The sequence below is a fragment of the Drosophila hydei genome, unplaced genomic scaffold (assembly GCF_003285905.1).
Source record: "Drosophila hydei strain 15085-1641.00,03,60 unplaced genomic scaffold, DhydRS2 tig00008132-arrow-arrow-pilon, whole genome shotgun sequence".
Lineage (NCBI taxonomy): Eukaryota > Metazoa > Arthropoda > Insecta > Diptera > Drosophilidae > Drosophila > Drosophila hydei.
The window spans coordinates 1-18,897 of NW_022045841.1; the positions used below are offsets into that span (position 1 = coordinate 1).

Here is an 18,897-nt window from a genome sequence, read left to right on the forward strand (position 1 = left end):
TCTGAAGTACATTCTTTCGATGTGGCTTGCATGCTGGTCCTAATTAAAAACTTTCCTAATTTTGTAATTTGAAAGACACTGAACGACGACGACGACAATGAAGACGATGACGACCTTTCAGCAAAGTGCTTAGTTGGCGCGGAATTCTTGAGAGGCCTCAACTATATAGCTATATAACTATATAGCTGTTGTTGCTGTTGCTGTTGTTTTTGCTGTGTAAGTGAATTAATTGAGATGAATGCACCTAACTGTGTGCGAGGGAGCGAGGACCAGCCAGACAGCAGTTACCTGCTTGAATGTGTTGCTCTACCAGCAGATAAAGATACAAATCTGCACGAAGCCTGTTCCTGTTGGCTCCGAGGGTGCATTAATTGCATGATGCACACCATCGGCTGCAACTCCACTTATATACACACAAATATATATATATGTATATATATATATATATATATATTTATATGTATATCGTGCTTGAAGCAGGTGCGCATCAGAATGCTGGCCGCTGGATAATGGCGCACAGCATCGCCATGGCAATGAGTGGAACGTCCAACCCACATCTTAAAGTGAATCGCGGCTGGGGCAGCCTGGCTGCCTGGCTGCCTGGCTACCCGGCCTTACTTTGCCACATGGTGTCGCCAATAATGATAATGTTGCCACAGAGTGCACATTATTTTGGCTAAATTCAAGTGGGCGTTCGCGTTCCAAGAACCTCTTCAGTTTTCATTTACAGTTGTTGCTGCTGTTGCTGCGTGCTTCGTTATTTTAGAAAGTAGAAAAGTAATCTTAATTGCGCATGGACTAGGAATAACTATATAAGAATAACACTTACCACTTTCTATAGCGCGCCAACGAAACAGGCATCAAAGCAAAAACGGCCCCACTTTGATACCTTTTTCTGAACTTCTGTAAGGCAGTTCGATTTTATATAGCTAAGCGGGCGTAAAAATTAAATATTTAAAGATATTTTGAAAGTATAGAACACTTTTATATAAGAAATAACTTTTACTGGAATACTACTTTTAGATCAAAGTTTTTAGGTGTATTGCTGAGATAGTTAAGAGATCTTAAGGGAAAAATATATTTTTTATGGAAGAAAAACTTAAGATAAATATTTTGTATTCCCTTAAGCTTAAACCTGTCATTCTATAAATATAAACAGATCACTGGGCATGTAAAGGTCTGCCAAAATATTTCTCTCAGTGTAATTTCTTTGTTTTATTGCAGCAAACAATTAAAATACCCTCACCAAACAGCTATTTACTCATTTAGAGAGTATTCGAATCTTTGACTGAAGACATCATTACACTGAGAGAGAGAGGGGCAAACATTTAGCTTATGCAGCAGCATGTACTAGTTAGCTGTAGGAGTGGCATTTGCTCAGTGTAGGCACAAGGGCATTGATGAACGAGTGTTTGATATAGTCCATGGAGGGCTGCTAAAAATGATCTCATGAGATTGGAGCGCAATGTGGCCAACTGTCGTGCCAAGTTGAATACATTTTTCAATAAAAGGGCTGCACGAATGTGTTCCTCTCGACTCTCAATGCTCGACTCTCGACTCTCGACTGGCTGTACCAACAAAGCAATTAGATTTCTGCACCTCATTATCCACACGAAAAGCATTCGTGCCATTAAAAATTACTTTTCCAAGTGTACCAAGGTAAACGATCTTAGGCAACTAGCTGCATACGATACACGGGCTGCGCATAAACCGACTTAGTGGCTGCTTCCATTTAATGCCTAATGTTTGTATAAACTGCTTAAAACATGTTGTTGGCTAGTTCGCCTCCGGTAGTTAATCTCTGCGATAACACTGGGACCTTCAATGTCACCAGCGCCACAGAGAGCATTGACACCGCATGTCCATCTGCTGCTGGTTGAATGACATCGCAAAAGACAAGTAGTTCAATTACTTAGATCTCATTTGAATAATCCTCAAACAGATTCCCAATAATTAACATGCTTTGTGCTAAATGTGACAAAGCCATTAAATGCGGTGACATGCATAATGATTGACGAAAAGTGATGTGAAAAGTTTGTGGACGAGGTCATGCTCTTACAAAGATATAGTAGTCTATGGAAGTAGGCATACACTTACAATTATATAGTAGTATATAGTAGGCCTTGGGTATTCACTGATAGTTGAAAGTATTTTAAGGTCTCTTATAATAGAATATTTGTAATAGCAGTTAGATTCAGTTAAGCTTTTGAACTATTAAATAAAATGCGTGAAGAGCAAAGTAGCGCTTAGGAGTCAGCTATCAGATATATTAGCTTAATTATGGTATGATGCAGATATATTCAAGAAATTAAACAATTACAACAAAACTGTTTATTTAATTGAACTCTCCTCTCAGATTTTGTGCTACGTTTCATTCGTCTTCGGCTTAGCCTCATACCACATACTCTACAGCCTCTGTCTGATTCTATATTAGCTCACAGCTGAGCTTATTTAATGCAGATGAAAGCAAAACTATTTTAAAAATCTTTTAATGACTCAGCATTCTTACATCAGCTCGAGTGCTGCTGCATGCCAAAGGCAGACCAACTAAATTGGTTCTTATTACGTTTTCAAAGTCAAGGTAGACCGAAAAAAGATGACGCATATTGGGACTAAGACTGGGTCTAGTTTTAAATTAAGCTAAATGTATGAAGACGTAAGCTATATATAATAAATACTTTAAAATAAAAGCTATTCACTTAGTAAGATGCAATTCATAGGGAAAACATATTTCAGCGTATAAAAACACACAGAAGTTAAAAAGTTTGATTTTTAAATATAATAAATTATTGTTAAAACTTATTGCTTGGTTTTTTAAAAATTCAGTTTTCAGATATTGCTAAAAAGATTCTACGATTTTATGTCTTAAACATTCAAGATTCAATTTATATCCATTTATCTTCCACTTCTCTAAATTTCTCGCCATCCAAAAAATTCTCAATCTGAATGAATAATTCGTGGTGAACTAAAATTGTATATATAATTTATATTTTCATATTTACATGTTACAAAACTTGATTTTTTACATTTGTTATTTTAGTAGAAATTAAAAAGTTAATAAATATTTTGTTTTGAAATACAATAGTTAAATAGCTAAATTCGTTGAAACCTAAATACGTGAAAGAAGTCAAAATTAAATATTTAATTGACAGATTTACGTACACAATAATAAAAAATAATAATAATAGTAATAGTAATAATAATATTAGGTAACCATCTAGAGTTAATTTTAATGAATTTCATACAAAATATGTCGTAAAAAAGTTGGTTACATAGAAACGCGAGTCGGTTCAATGAACTGATTCATATGTTTATATATATCTATATATACTTTATATTGTATAACATCCAAATACATATTATATATTTTTTATAAGGAGTTGGTAAACGAGGACACACGGTTGACTTGCTGACTTAATTGGGCAAAGAGACATCTGGAACTGTGTGCCTAGTAAACATAAGTATATCCGAGAAAGCTATCATTATTAGCTGCTATCGCTGGGTCAAGCACATGCTTATGCGTTATTAGAGTAGCCCCAATTTTGGGCTACGAGTCGGAGTAGATGATGCATCGTTGCTCTTCCCCACGGAGGCTAGCGAATTGCTGTTCGGACTCCAGCTGACTGCGTTGACGGCCGTGCTGTGAAAGAATACGGAACCAGAACTTTTACGGGTTGCCAATAAAACAAGAAAAAGAGAAGAAGAACAGTGCAAATAGGTGTGTTCTAGTGTGTGTGTGTGTGTGTGTGTGTGTGTGTGCCAGTGCAGCTATAGGAATCGATTGCTACACACCTGTGCCCTTTGAGCGTTGTCTCCAGAAATCCGTTCACATTCCATATATATATTGTGCCGTCTGCCGATCCGCAGGCGATCTTCGAGGCGCCAGAGTTGAAGGAAGCACGAGCAAAATCACAGCTGATCCTGAAGTGCTCATTTCTATAGATGAAACAAAGTATAATAATATAGAGATCTTACGCGTGGTTAGTTCGAACTTACGAAAAGTGGATATAACTTGATTCTTGCGTAAGTCTAATAGTTTTATTGTATCGTCCCTCACCGAACATATCAGGTAATTGCAATCTATTGGCGATAATTAAATATTGGTTCAATTTAAATCTTGCCTTGGTTCCGTTCACTCACCCTTCGATAGGTCCAGCGAGGTAATTTTGCAGGCATCAAAACATCATCCGCTTGCTTCTCTGTTCGTATATCCCAGAAGCGAATCTTCTTATCATAATGGCCACTGATAATCGTCGAGCCGAGGCTGTCCGTTGTGCACAGATCGTTACAGCTGGAGCCGGCAAACTTTGTCTCTATGCACGCGATGCTGCGTAGGTCCCAGATCTTCAGAGTGCGGTCGTGACTTCCGGTTACCACTTTAATTGGCTCTTGGACATATTTGGCGGCCATCACCTTGCCACTGTGACCCGTTAGTGTGTGCTTAAACAAAGAAGAAGCCGGGTTGTAAATCCGTTAAACAACAAATTTGGCGCCATAAAAAAAACCTAAACGCCACACTATGCCCGTTGACAATATAAATACATATATATATGAGCCATGAATTCGGGACGTCGCGCCGTCTATTACCAACAGTTAGGCATCCCAAACAGCAGTCACTAGCAATTACTCACCCAGGCAAGTTTTCTCGAGAACAGAACGTAATTAAAGTTGTCGTAAACACAGCTTCAACTGCGTGAAACAAATTATTGAATAGTGTTTTGGCTGCTTTCAGCTAGACAAACAACAACTAGCTGGACCAGAAGGTTAGAAGTTACGGTTAGGATCAGTTGAGGATGAGTCAGAATGCCCTTATCATTGCCCAAAAGTCATTTACCTCAGCCGAGTTACTGACTTTACTAAAAGTTATAGATCGTAGTGGATAGGGAATCTGCTCAACTTTTTAGAGACTTGCAAATCTTAACTGAATTTTCTGTTCAGTTTATGTTATGCAATAGTTAGAGCTAAGCTCACTATCATAATTGATTGACATATCTGCTGGAAATTTCAAACTATTTAATGTCTATATATATAGGTTTATAGCTTAAGTTTCATATAAAAAATTACTGCCACTTTTGAGATCTCTACTAAATAAACTTTACATACTTTTAGCCAGGTCTCTGCCAAAGCGAAAACTCCTGCTTCAATTTCCTGGTAAGTAATATAAAAATGTATATTTATAACTTTACGAAACTAAGAACCGACTGCTTATACCATGTCACATATCATAACATAAAATATATTTGATATCATAAACAAGCCAACGTGAATACAATAGGAGTATCAGGAGTTTTTTCTTAGGCTGTGTGTGTATTGGCAACCAGAATAGCCTGTTCATGTCCCTGACCAAGTTTTTCTAAGCCATAGCAAGTGAAGCGCAGCTCCTACTCTTAGCCAAGTTCCGAAAGAGCACAGGGGAATGTTATCAACCCGGCAACTGAAGCTGAACGGTCAATGCACGTTCTGGAGACTTGGAGCATGCCTGAAGTTGGCCAGAACTCTAAGCAACAGGTTTCTCCACTCACTCTCTCTCTCTCTCTCTGTGGCTGTCTCTCTGAGTTGGCTGTGTAGACTGTAGCTTTTGCTTAGAATAATAGCACTTTCGACAGTGCCACCGGTTGACGTATTGTCAGAATTTGAGCATGACTCTCTTACGTTCCTCGGATTCAAAGCAAGCCTAGTGCGTATGCTGCAGAGCTGGCTGCTTCAATCTTGAATGGAATGCTGAATAGAGCATGGAACAGTAGTTGCGAGGTCTAAGTGCAGTCGGAAGAGGCGTCTTAACTTATAAATATAAGAACATAACATTGGTCAAATGACTTCAGTTCTGCGGCAACCTTACTCAAGTAATCAAGTACGTCTGCAAGGTGAATACCAAGCCTCATGCTAAAACTAATCTCTGCTCAAGTGTACAAGTGTTCGTTGAGTGTTCGCAAAAGGCAGTTAAATCTAAAATAAAGCAATTCGTTTTTCTTAAATGTAACTATAATAATAATATAACGGGCAGGCTTTTGATGTGGTTAAGACTCGATTTATGTGGCCACAGAACTTTGGGCACAACAACACTAGCCACAATCAAAGTTGTGTTAATAAGTTTATTATTTGATTGAAGGCAATTATAACTATAAGCTAAACTGATAACTATAAATTTGTGGAACTTCATCAGTTTTGATATATCTATATATATAAATTGATATATATTTAAAATGTTTCTAAATATATGTTTTATATTTCAAGCTGCTAAAAAAACAGTGAAACAGTTTTCATATGACATATATAGTATATTATCAGATATATGATGTGATATGATACACATATATGATTGAATTATATATATGTAATTAAGTAATTATATCAATTCAAATTAATACTGAGTAGCCTCAGACATATGCATAGACTATTTGATGTTGTAGAGACTGCATGATGCAATCATATCACAACAGATCTGTGCTAGATTATTTTAAAATATATATAATCATCTTATATTATAAACATATATAAATATTATATATGCCCATTTTCTATTAAGAATATAGTATAACATAAGAATGTTTAAGCGCGAGTTTAGTTCACAAAATTAGTTCAAATTGAATTAATCGAGTCTAAAATATAGTTTAATTTTTTAATCTTTATAAGCAGCTTCAAAATCAAACCGGAAGCAATGCAAAATATAAAATTATTTATTGCAATTGCGTTGCCCCAAGCTCTTCTTTGATCAGCCTGCAGCTTTAGCTTAAGCTGGTAGCTTTTTGAGATAACTGTCCACAGCATATGTAAATATAATTATATATTAAGAATAGCATATATACATATATATAGTATTCAATCTTTAGTTAAATATTCATATTCCATATGTTGCAGCCTAGAGCTTAAAGTTGCCTGAATTTTCTCAATATTCCAATTAATTTTGAACAATATTTGACTGGCCTCGTTCGAGTACTCGATGTCGTAATATTTTTCCTACTCAAACAAGTGCAAGCTCAGCCGAATATGCGAACAAGGTCGTTCCCAAAATTGGCCCACTTAAACGCCAGCTGACAATTAGGAGCCGCAAGAGTCTTACTATAGAAATGGGGTCGAAGCGCAATCGGGCATATTTTTGGGCAATTAGGTAGGCAGCTGGAAATTGTGCGCATTGTGTGTATTGGAAACCGTTTCGAGTGATCTCGTCCGTGGCTGTCATTAATTCAATGGCAAATAATTCAGGTAAGAAGTGCAGGCGAGTTGTCGTGGGGGCAACGCGGCGTGATAAGGAGGCAGCTTAAGTCAATGTGCTCATTTCAATGGCCGCGGACAGCGGGACTCTATATCTCGAGATGTGCGCAAAAAGAACCGTTTAAATGTCAATCCAGAAATACCAGTTAGAAAAGGTGGTGCAGCAGCAGCAGCAGCAGCGGCAACAGCAGCGGCGGCTGCAACTACGTAGATGCATAGAAAGACGAGGAAGAAATCGCACTTATATGTTTAGTCACATGCCGCAATGTGTAGCACCAAATGCTGTTGCTGCCGCTGCTGCTGCTGCTGCCGCTGCCTTCATGCTATTTAGGCCAAGTCAATGCGGGTTCTCAGCCTGTTGTCATATTTAACAATTTATTTGATTTCTCGCAATGCGCACATGCATTGCAATAGAAGGACGTTGGCATTCAAAGAACCATGCACCAGGTGCATTAATTCTGCGCAGCTGCAATTAGCAAAGCAATTTCAACGACAGGGCAAAGGCACGACAAAGTATGATTGGTTTATAGTATGAATAGCAACTAGCTTAAAGTTGGGCTAGTCCAAATTGCACTTTCACGTCAAAAACTGTGCACAACTTTCTTCTCTTTCTTCTGTTGCTTCTTCCATGACAAGGGCACATTTAAGCCATGGCTAGCTACTAGCCAAGCATTGGCCATGCCCATGCCAACTACCAACAGTAAAGTTGGCTTATCTCGCTCGAATTCTTGATACAGACAGGCTATATCATCTTCCCAGCTTAAGAGATCAAAGCCAATGAATACTTAGGCATCGAAGCATGCTTTGTGGTTTCTCTGGTTAGTGCAACGACTGAAAATGGGTTATAATGCAAAAGGCGTCTGTCTGTTACCTTTGTTTACAATCTGTAACTCATTTACATAGGGTCGTGTGTAGGAGCGAGCAAATGAATCAAAATGCTAATATCTGCTATGAGAAGAAGTACATTCAAAGTAGGCACAACAACAACTACAACAGCAGCAACAAAAGCCCACTAACATATTAAGTTAGTCTGCTTTCATCTCATGTTTATATAATTTTTAAGCTCAAACAGGTTTAGAATACAATTAAAGCACTGCTTATAAAAATGTATCTAGTTAGTTGTACTAAATAGATGAAGTTAATTGGATGAAGTGTGAGCTATAATGTGTGCTGCAACTACTTTACTGAGGGAGTTTCTTAATAAGAGAATCGATATTTATCGATAATTCTTATATAGGTAAAAGCTTCAATATTCTTCTACAATTCAGCTCAGCTCTTAATGCTAATCAAGATCAAGTTTATATATATTTATTGCTCTCTTTTCTGCGATTTGACTGAGAGTTCCGTCTGTGATTTTAGTCACATATTAAAAACTTATCCCATAACCCTCAACTTGGTCTACGTCGATAACTGTCAATCAGCAGATGTCACTCGTCAATGTTGCTTTCGAGTTTCGAGTTGCTCGTGTCATTCCATAGATGTCAGCCAGAGTTCAGTTCGTTAGTTGATTTCGTATTTTTAGTTGTTTTTTTAGTGTAGTCAAGCAAACAATGGATAAAGATTGAAGTTATTTAAAAAAAGATTTTATAGAAAATGAAGAAATATATGAGAAGAAAATTACAAGAAATAAAGGCAAAGTTATTGATTAAGAAGTTAAGCTTAAATGACATAGTTGAGACAATTTAGATACCTTATGGGGAAAGGAATTATTCATTCATATTAAATTTCGAATTGTTTTAAAATATATATGATATAAATATAAATATATTTCTAGACGATATATACAGCCTACATAAGCTCTCTCAAGAAAAAAATTAAATTCTGACAAAGTTTTTAAATTTCTTGATATTTTTCTCATACAAATTATGATCTATCATCTTTATGATCTAGAAAAATATCTTAGAAATTGAACTTTTAAATGAAAAAGTAACAAAATGTAGCTGATATGCGCCACTCATATGTCTCCACAGTTAGTCAAAGACTTATTCATAATCAGTTTTATTGATCTATAGCAGAGTACAAACTATTCCATTTTCTTTGTAATTCCCAATCAAGAAACGTCTGCAGAATTATAGAGTGAGGCTGGAGCTGGAGCTGGGGCTGAGCAATCTCTAATTGAAAATAAATAAAAATAGTTGTTCTATAGATTCAAGAGTGTCGAAGAAGCAGCAGCATTGTGAATAGATGCGGAAAGGTCATTATACTGTAATAAGCCTATTAAGGCTTATTAACACAACAACTACTAACATACAATTATGGGTAATGGTGGTCCCCTGGCTGGGCGCCAGAGCAATTGAACGGACTAAACGACACCTCAGACCGCAGGCATGAAAAGATAATTAAATTAATACCTCTGCTATTGTTTTTCTTAACGTTGTTGTTTAGCGTGCCGAGTGCGAGAGCTCACAGATCGTACAAATCGAGGCAACGTGCACGGTCCACAGTCCACCGTCGACGATCCACAGTCGACAGTCTACGCATATCAAGGAAAATATTTCCAATGAAAAGCAGCATACGACCATTACGCAGCATGAGGCCAACGCACTTGCAGCTACTGCTGTTGCTGCTGCTGCTGATGCTGATGCTCTGCTCGTCGGGAGATGCACGTCGGTCGCGCATCGAGCTGGAGGCAGCTGCAAGGGACAATTTGGCGGACCTGGTACCCGTCGTCATTCAGCTGGCACCAGCATCAATGCCTGAAAGTGACAAAACAAAGAGCACCGACAGCATTGGCAGCGGCCCTGCCGATCCCAGCCAGAAGAATGATCAATCATTGTACGTGGCCAATGCCAATGCCAATGGGCTGCGAGGGGCAACAACAAAGACCAAATTGGCTGACGGTAAATACCTGGCAAACAGTAGCTGGCAACGTGAACCCGCTACCTGTTAATGCTGCGATTAACCATGAGTGCCATCATTTTCATTTCACTTATAGATGCCAGCCACGCAGACTCTGACGCATCAATGCCCTTATTGAGTTACCCCGAGCAGGGGCAGGGGCAGGAGCAGGGGCTGGGGCTGGGGTTGGGGCAGGGGCTGGGACAGGAGGAAGTGGGCATTCCTTTGCCTCTGGCTGGCCAGCCAAATTATCATAATCACAATTCGGTCGAGGAATGTGACCCAGATTTGCTGGGCTTCGAAATTATTACAGGGTAAGATTTGAATAAACAACGGAACGAGAGAACTGAAGGGAGAAGATAAAGATAAATAAACAGGAAATGAATTACTAAGGATCAGAATATATTGTATACTATATACATACTATATATATAAATATATATATATATATATATATATATATATATATATTATAACTGCTTTCAGCTCATACATTTGATACATAATCAAATTATAATGTTCGAAATAATCATTAAAATTCTTGGAACTTCTATTATATAATTTACAGCTACGTTTTCTCCGCACCTGGCAGACTACTGGACTCATTGCCGGGCACACTGATGCTCACGGATTGCCTTGAATCTTGTCAGACTAACGAAACTTGTCAGTCCGTTAACTACGAAACTGGATTATGCGTTCTATTTTCATCTAACGCAGATATTTTGCCAGGTAAGTGATTCTCCTATTATGAGCAGCCACATTTCTAGTGTTAACAACTCGAGTTGATTTTCAAATGCTTCTAAATTTAATTTCAGGTGCCCTCACTAAATCGCAGTTTCCTGTTTTCACGATTTATGCGCAGAAAACCTGCTTGGGCGTACGTCCCTGTGCCAGAGCCTGGTGCATCGATCGAGTCCAAAACTACAGACTGGATGGACATGCAAAACGGGTCGTATCAGTGACATCGCGTCGTGATTGCCTCGAGCTGTGCCTTGGGGAAACGGAATTCATATGCAGGTGAGCTATTGATGTGTTTTCTGATATGATTGAGAGAATGTTTTCCGTTGATTCCGAAGAAATTCAGAATTTTACGAACATTTGAGCTTCAACAAAAATTAATGTGAAATTACTTCCAATTGCATTTGATGTAATTTATGGACTTCAAACTAAGCCAAGTGGCAGTAGCTGAAAGTCGTAAAAGATATTTTGAAATCAAAAGTGGCAGATGGCTTTAATCGGTATAAAGTTAAAGTTCGAATTAAATATCAAATAAAACTTTTCGTTCCATTATATTTCCAACCCTCTTCTTGCAGATCTGCCAACTACTATCGCGACTCAAACACATGTGAACTGGCCGAAATGGATCGTTTTACGTTGGCGGGTTCGAATGCCTTTCAGGCACATGCCGGCACAGAGTATTTGGAAAATAACTGTGCCGAGGAGCCGAATAAGTTGTGTGAATTCAAGCGTTTGCCGGGTCGCATACTAAAAACTGTGGACTCGGTGTATCAAGACATTGGCAGCGTGGACGAGTGCCGAGAACTGTGTCTCAACTCACCTTATAGGTAGGGAATCAAAGAAATTCAGATAAACAAAGTTATTGAACTCCATCTCTCTCTTCCCCTCAGATGCCATTCATATGACTATGGGGACACGGGCGACATGGTCTGCCGACTCTCGCATCACAGTCGGGCAACGCTGTCGGATGTGCAGGATCCCTATTTGGAGGTACCAGAAGCGGCTACCTATGAGCTGTCCTCGTGCTATAATGTGACCATCGAATGCGGAGCAGGGGACATGGTCGCTCGCATACGCACCTCTAAGCTGTTCGATGGCAAGGTCTATGCCAAGGGCTCGCCCAAGTCTTGTTCTGTGGACGTCAGCAGTGCGCTGGACTTTGAGATTCGCATGGGCTACCAGAATCTGGAGTGCAATGTTCGCCAGAGCGGCGCGGGTCGCTACATGAATGACGTTGTGATTCAGCACCACGACACAATTGTCACCTCGTCAGACTTGGGTCTGGCCGTGACCTGCCAGTACGATCTGACCAACAAGTCGGTGACCAACGATGTTGATCTGGGCGTCAAGGGCGACGTGGAGACAGCGCTCTCTGAGGAGGTTATTGTCGACTCGCCCAATGTGCTGATGAGGATCTCCTCCAGAGATGGCTCTGATATGATGCGCTCTGCCGAAGTGGGCGATCCCCTGGCCCTTCATTTCGAAATAGTCGATCAGCAGAGTCCGTATGAAATATTCGTACGCGAATTGGTTGCAATGGACGGCGCTGATAATGCGGAGATAACGCTGATAGACGCACAGGGCTGTCCCACAGATCATCTGATTATGGGACCTATTCTCAAAAGCGGACAGTCTGGCAAAATATTATTTTCCAATTTCGATGCCTTCAAATTCCCCTCAAGCGACGTTGTGCAGTTCCGTGCTCTGGTCACGCCCTGCATGCCCAGCTGTGAGCCAGTCAACTGCCAACAGGACGATATTACGGCGGAGTTCAGAACACAGCTGTCCTACGGACGCAGGCGAAGGCGCGAGACGTATGCTCAATGTGCGTATAACTTGATATCTTGCATTAGGCATATAATAATAGTAAAGTGTTCCGATTCTCAACCTTCTAGCAAATGTTGTAGGCCATCATCAGCATAAGTTATGGCGCACAAGCCGTGAGGCAAGAGCTGGCCTGGTGCAGAACAAAACAAGTCAAGAGGATTTGCTGCTCGTACAGTCGATACAAATAACTGATAAATTTGGCTTCGTTAAAAAGCAGCAGCAGCAACAGCAACAGCAACAGAAACAACAGACAAACAAGATAAAGGACTACGATTCATATGACAATGTGCTCTTTGTGAATGAGGGCGTGCCTGGTTTGTGTTTCGATGGCATTGGTGAGTAACGGAGGCGGAGGCATCTAATCTGCTAATCGCTTAATCAATTTCTGTTAGGCCGTTGATTTACATTCCGATTCGAGTCTAAACAAGCTTCTGTTGCAGGTTTCATTGTTGCTGCGACCGTGTTTTTCGTGGCACAATTCATTGTTATCGCCATTTGGTCGTATTTGTATAGGCGACGACAGATCCAACAGCCATATGTTAATCAATTTCTCAATGGCGCTACGGACTACAGGGGCAACGGCAGCAACAATATCGCGTTCGCTAAATAATCTGATAAGCAGGGCCCAAGGTGTGAGCGACAATTATGTAGGTAGTATATACATTCGATTATATACTGGGGTTTTTTTTGTTTCGATTGGAATCGGTGCAAAATAATGCAATATTTGATATATGACAAATTTTAGGAAAAGCTTAGTTTACTTTAAGAGAATTCAGATTAAAAAATATTTAAAAAAGTGATATTTCGAAATTCTTAAGTGTAAAATTTTGCATTAGATAAATATAACATTAATAATAATAGCAATAATAATTATAATAATCTTTCAATTTGGAAAAAAAGACGACTGTTCTCTCTCACTTGTCTTTTTTTCTGATTTTTTAATGAGTGTTTAAATAAAATTAAAAACATGAAAGTTGAAAATTAAAAAAATAATATTTTAAATACTCATTTAGAGCAAGGAAATATCAAAATAAACAAAATAAATATGATAAGAATATTAAATAAAATAAATAAACAAATGTTGTCATAGAACAGATGCATACAAAGATAATAATTGATTAATATCTTTTATATACATTTTTTGGTTTCTGTGTTTCATTGGAAAGGGTATGTCTTAGTCGGGCGAGTCTAGCTTATTATTTGATTCTGATTACGGAAGTATTTTGTAGCGTATATGTCTAGCATGAATAAATATATACAGTAGGGAGCAAAAGTGTTTCCATAGTTGACACTTTCAACTTTGTGAGTCGATAATTTCTAAACGAATGAAGCAAATCAAAAAAACTTTTTTTTCCAATAATATGTATTTAATTCTTAACAAATTGCCGTATATAACAAAAACAAAAGTTAATCAGTAAAATATTCAAACGAGGAAAACTGAAACAAAACGCATGTGTACAATTTTGCACCTTCCGATATTCTTACTTTGGTTTGATTTCTTAATTCTCTTATCGGCAATAGACATGCAGTTTTACCTTTATATGTTTTATTTATGCATTCTACACTTTTATGATCCAGAAATCCACGTGTTTCTTATTATTTGAAGTAGATTTGTTAATTTTAGCAATTAGTCTACAAAGTACCGCGAAAAAATGAAGAAGCGTTCGTCAGATGTTGAAAATAGTATTATTAGCCTAACTGAAAGTGGCTGTTCGACTCGTAGTACTTCAGATCAGCTTAATATTTTTCATTCAGCGGTGTCCGAAGTCCAGAAAAGACGCAATGGTACATCCAAAAACACTATTAAAGGCCGCAAACGACTCTTAAAGGACTCTGACGCCAGACTAATGGGAACTGATAAGTTCCTAACACCGAAGAAAGCATCTATGGACATAGGGAAAGACGTGAGTCGGCGGGTGGCTAGAAGAGCACTAGCTAAGGTTGGATATGTGGCAAGTATGAAACAAAATAAACCAGCTCTATCCGAGAAGAATGTCAAGGGTCGATTGAAATTCGCCCGGGAACACAAGAACTGGACTGTACATGATTGGAAACGTTTTATCTGGTCGGATGAATCCAAGTTCAACCGTTTTCAATCAAATGGCACGCAATACTATTGGCACAGGTCCGGGGAAAAGCTTCAAAAACACCATGTGAAGCAAACCGTTTAGCATGGAGGAGGCAATGTCAAAGTTTGGGGATGCTTTACTTGGTTACCATTGCATAAAATTGATGGTATAATGTTAAAAGAAGACCATCTCAATATTTTGAAAACCTGTCTACCCAATTTTTTGGACAAGTGTGCATACCCCGTAAAGGAAATCATTTTTCATCAAGATGGGGATCCGACGCACACTGCCAAAACTGTCCGCGAATGGTTACAAAACCAAGATTTTATGTTGATGGAGTGGCCAGCTAAAAGTCCCGAACTCAATCCGATTGAGAACCTGTGGTCAATCGTGAAGCGACGGCTCGGGCAATATCAATCAATGCCATCCAACCTAGACGATCTTTGGAAGCGTGTAGAACTGAAGTGGAACCGAGTTCCAAAGGAAACCATAGAAAAGTTGGTCGAGAGTATGCCAAACTGAATAAAAAATGTAATAGCTAATAAGGGCTTGTGGACAAAATATTGATTTATAATCATATTAAATTTTTTTCACTGAAGGTGCAAAATTGTACACATGCGTTTTGTTTCAGTTTTCTTTGTTTGAATATTTTACTAATTATTTTTTGTTTTTGTTATATACGGCAATTTGTTAAGAATTAAATACATATTATTGGAAAAAAAAGTTTTTTTGATTTGCTTCATTCGTTTAGAAATTATCGACTCACAAAGTTGAAAGTGTCAACTATGGAAACACTTTTGCTCCCTACTGTATATGTTATAGTCTTTGTTTGATTTCGCAAGATATAAATATATATTCTTATAATTTTAACTATATCTACATAGTTAAACATTCTTTCATTCATATCTCATTTCGTCTTTGTTTTGATACTTATGAAGATAACAAGTAAAGCTGTCTAAATACGCATTTTATACAACCTAGAATTCTGTTCAACTTAACACAACTCACCCTCAGCCGATTGTCCATTACTGTCCACACTCGGGCGCCATAATCATTTGAAGTACCTAGTATATACGCTCCGGTTGAGTCGAAATCGACAGAGTTGATGCCGGCACTGCTCCCACTAAGCACAGCACGGGGTTCCGTCGAGGCTAATGAGCATTGAATGCAGTTAATAAAAAAAATCTCTTTGGCAGCTGCATAACTGATAATTACCTTTGCCAACGTCCCACAGTTTGACCTTTCTATCGGCCCCGCCCGTAGCTACCATGCGCTCCACCGGACTCCAACGTACTGCATGCGACTCGTTCTCATGGGCCTCGAATTTCATTAGGATCTTTGTCGGATTCGGCTGGCCAAGATAGCCAGCGGCTTTGAGACCCTCAATTGAGTTATTTGCGTTAGCGCGTTGTATGTCGTGGGAGTTTTCGCCGGCCATAAATCTTGCATTGATATATTCCTCGTCGTTGAGACTCAAAGCTTCCATAGCGCCGTTTACCGACGCGTCATCAATTTCGTCGTCGCTTCCAGCGGTGCCACCAAATTGAGCTGGACTCGAGTTGCGATGCAGTGGGGTGCTGCCGGGTGCAGGAACAACCGGGTTACCCGGCGAATTGGGCTCGCGCACGGCGTCTTCCAAGTCACGTTTCAGTTTAGCCGAACGTTTTCTGAAAAGTGACGGCAGTCTTTTTCTAGATATTTTCGAAATCGGTTACATATTTAATGTTGAACCATATAAAAGCAAAACAAGAAAACGAAAAATATTAAATTCGAAAAAGCCCGACTATAAATAAACGAATCAAGATTATTTACCTTTAGCAAAAGCAATTTAGTTGAATAACAATGTATTTAATTAATTTAATGACACAATGAGTTGCGAGTTATGTAAATTGCAAATTAAAAATAAAATTAAATGGAATACAACTTTTCCAAATTATTTAGCTGAAAACATAAAAAGTCTTGCGCGAGTTCTTGGGAAACATTTCTAATTGAAGAGTTTCCTAAAACTTCAAATTGGTCTTTGTATCATTTGAAAGCTGAACTCTTATGCAAAAATAATAATAAATAATAAATAATAGATGAATCATGCAATTCCTTCAATTCTACTGTGACAACGATTTTTGTTTTTGAATATATATTTTAGTCATACCCATTGCTAGTTTTAGCCAATACTTATCAACATTTCTATAAATATTATATGTATATGAATATACAATATCTTTATATGAACCGATAACTTATAAATGAATGCAGTGCACGTTTAATAAAAAGTCATTCTTCCTTTTTCTTTTCACTTTTTGTTACCTTATCAAACTTTCGTTTTCTTCATTCAGTTTATCGGCATCTTTTGCCCTGTAGCGCATTAAACGTTCCAGCAAGTAGCGATTCTCGTCCTGCAAGGCGAAAGGGACGATAAAAAATGTTAACAAATATTTAAATTTATTTTAATTACAATAATTATAATTAATAAGGCATTATAAATGCATTTATTTTTATTCAAATTCATTTGCTTTGGCTCATAAAAACTTGTACGTCGCGACAAAGAAACAAGTTTGCCGTCATTGGAAGTAACAGACAGATAAAATAAGCCTCATTCGTGTCTGCTCGTTTGTTTCGTAGCTGAGCTGATTAAATATTCATTTTCGAGATCAGCGTCTGACCGCATGCATTCTAACTAATTTTAAAAGAAACTCATTTGTTAAGGTGACAAATGAATATGCAATATATAAGAATAGAAAACCATTCTGAATAGACTCTGAAATATGAATGGAGTTTATGGATCCATGCAATACACTCTTTATAAAATAGACTACCCTTAAGTAGATGCTTTACCTTAGTTTACTCTACGCACGTTCATTAGCTACTTACCAAATTTCTTCAATAGCGACTATGCTATACACTATCCAAATACATTTATAACATAAACAAGACAATTTGGACAAACTAATACAAAAAACAAATTGGCAATACTTTTACTTTAAGGGAATAATATTGAGGGGGTGAAGTGTTTAGAATTTGTAAGGCAATGCTACAACGATGACAATATCCATGAGGCACATCTGATCAAACAGCAACTAACCTGTACATTGCGCATCTTCTCTTCCAGGGAACTGAATGCCAGCTGCAGTGCTGTGTGCTCATCCAGCAAGGTCGTGTTCAGCTTTTTGAGCTCCTCCAAGCTGGAGTGCAACAACTGCACCTCAGCCCTTAAGCGATTGTTGGCAGTTTGTTGTTCGTAAAGACTGAAAGGAGCGCAATATAAAGTTTACCAGGCCTAGTTAGAGTAGTCCTTGGCAAATACCTGTGCTCCTTTTCGGAAATGAGCTCCTTTTGCTGCTCAACTTTGAGATTTAGATCGACAATCATTTGCGAGTGTTCACCCTTTCTTTTGTGCAGGTCCGTGAGTTCCTCTTGTTGCGCCAGCAGCTTCTTTTCCAGAGTAGCCATAGCAACATTGGGACCGGTGCCACCTGTTGACACAGCATTGCGCAGTTGCTCATTCTCCACAGACAGTTTCAGATTGTCCGACTTTAGTTGCGCAACATGATCTATGAGGCGATTGTCTGTGATGGTGCTCGTTGGAAGAGAACAAGTTTTTAGTTAGTTCGCAGTCAATCGAACTGTGTCGCAGTCAAACTTTGTCTGCAGCTAAATCATACATATATAAATATATATGTATACCTAAGTTACTCACTTTGCACTATTATCTCCTTGAAGTTCTCACACTCCTTGCGGTCCCGTTCACGCAATCTTTGAACAACGTGCTCGCGCCACAGGCACTCCTCAGTGGACATCTTGCGATCCAAATGAGATTTGGCTTGTCGTAAAAGATTGTATTGCGCCTTGCTGCTCTTACTGTCGTCACAATGCGAATACAGGCATATTTTATGGCAACGCTATTCTAATTAATTTCCAAAATCGATGCGTTACGATGCTCTAACGTAATTGCTTTACGATTAAGCTAATGTTTTCTTTCTTGTTAAAATGAATTTGTTGTGACCGGACGATTATTGTTTTACGCTGTCTTTCTGAACAGCTGTTTATCGCTGTGGTGGCTGGACGATAAGTGGCCAATCGAGAATTGTCGTGAAATATGAAAGATACCAAGAATGACGTAAGCAATAGTAAATTAAAGTAGTATTAGTTGAATAATAATGAAAATACTTTTAAAATATTTATTATATATTAAAATATAATTATTCTTAAACAAAAT

At 38.4% G+C, this 18,897-nt stretch overlaps 2 protein-coding genes across 3 annotated transcripts; one reads left to right on the top strand and one right to left on the bottom strand.

The window, feature by feature from the left end:
• Positions 1-3,547: 3,547 nt before the first annotated feature.
• On the bottom strand, positions 3,548-18,740 carry LOC115483437 (autophagy-related protein 16-like). Its single transcript, XM_030225408.1, is given in 12 exon segments — positions 3,548-3,579; positions 3,582-3,640; positions 3,793-3,936; positions 3,993-4,080; positions 4,141-4,170; positions 4,173-4,440; positions 15,693-15,835; positions 15,900-16,375; positions 16,989-17,077; positions 17,764-17,926; positions 17,986-18,247; positions 18,379-18,740. Coding segments are annotated over 12 exon segments (1,854 nt in total). The 5' UTR covers positions 18,479-18,740.
• On the top strand, positions 5,547-13,354 carry LOC115483436. 2 transcript variants are annotated; one of them, XM_030225406.1, is made up of 9 exons: positions 5,547-5,864; positions 9,598-10,052; positions 10,148-10,364; positions 10,619-10,779; positions 10,866-11,067; positions 11,364-11,615; positions 11,679-12,613; positions 12,684-12,950; positions 13,056-13,354. In XM_030225406.1, exons 2-9 carry the CDS (start codon positions 9,713-9,715, stop codon positions 13,223-13,225), a joined length of 2,544 nt encoding a protein of 847 aa, XP_030081266.1. In that variant the 5' UTR covers positions 5,547-5,864; positions 9,598-9,712; the 3' UTR covers positions 13,226-13,354. The 2 variants fall into 2 exon arrangements, with proteins under 2 accessions (XP_030081266.1, XP_030081267.1); XM_030225407.1 differs by having other exon boundaries at positions 5,547-5,851.
• Positions 18,741-18,897: the final 157 nt, after the last annotated feature.

Excerpts from the sequence above, each read along its gene's own strand:
- LOC115483436 (XM_030225406.1), top strand. The coding sequence starts at position 9,713 with ATGAAAAGCAGCATACGACCATTACGCAGCATGAGGCCAACGCACTTG. Across the intron at positions 10,053-10,147 it reads AAAGACCAAATTGGCTGACG|ATGCCAGCCACGCAGACTCT; the intron begins GTAAATACCTGG and ends TTTCACTTATAG. Across the intron at positions 11,068-11,363 it reads GAAACGGAATTCATATGCAG|ATCTGCCAACTACTATCGCG; the intron begins GTGAGCTATTGA and ends CTCTTCTTGCAG.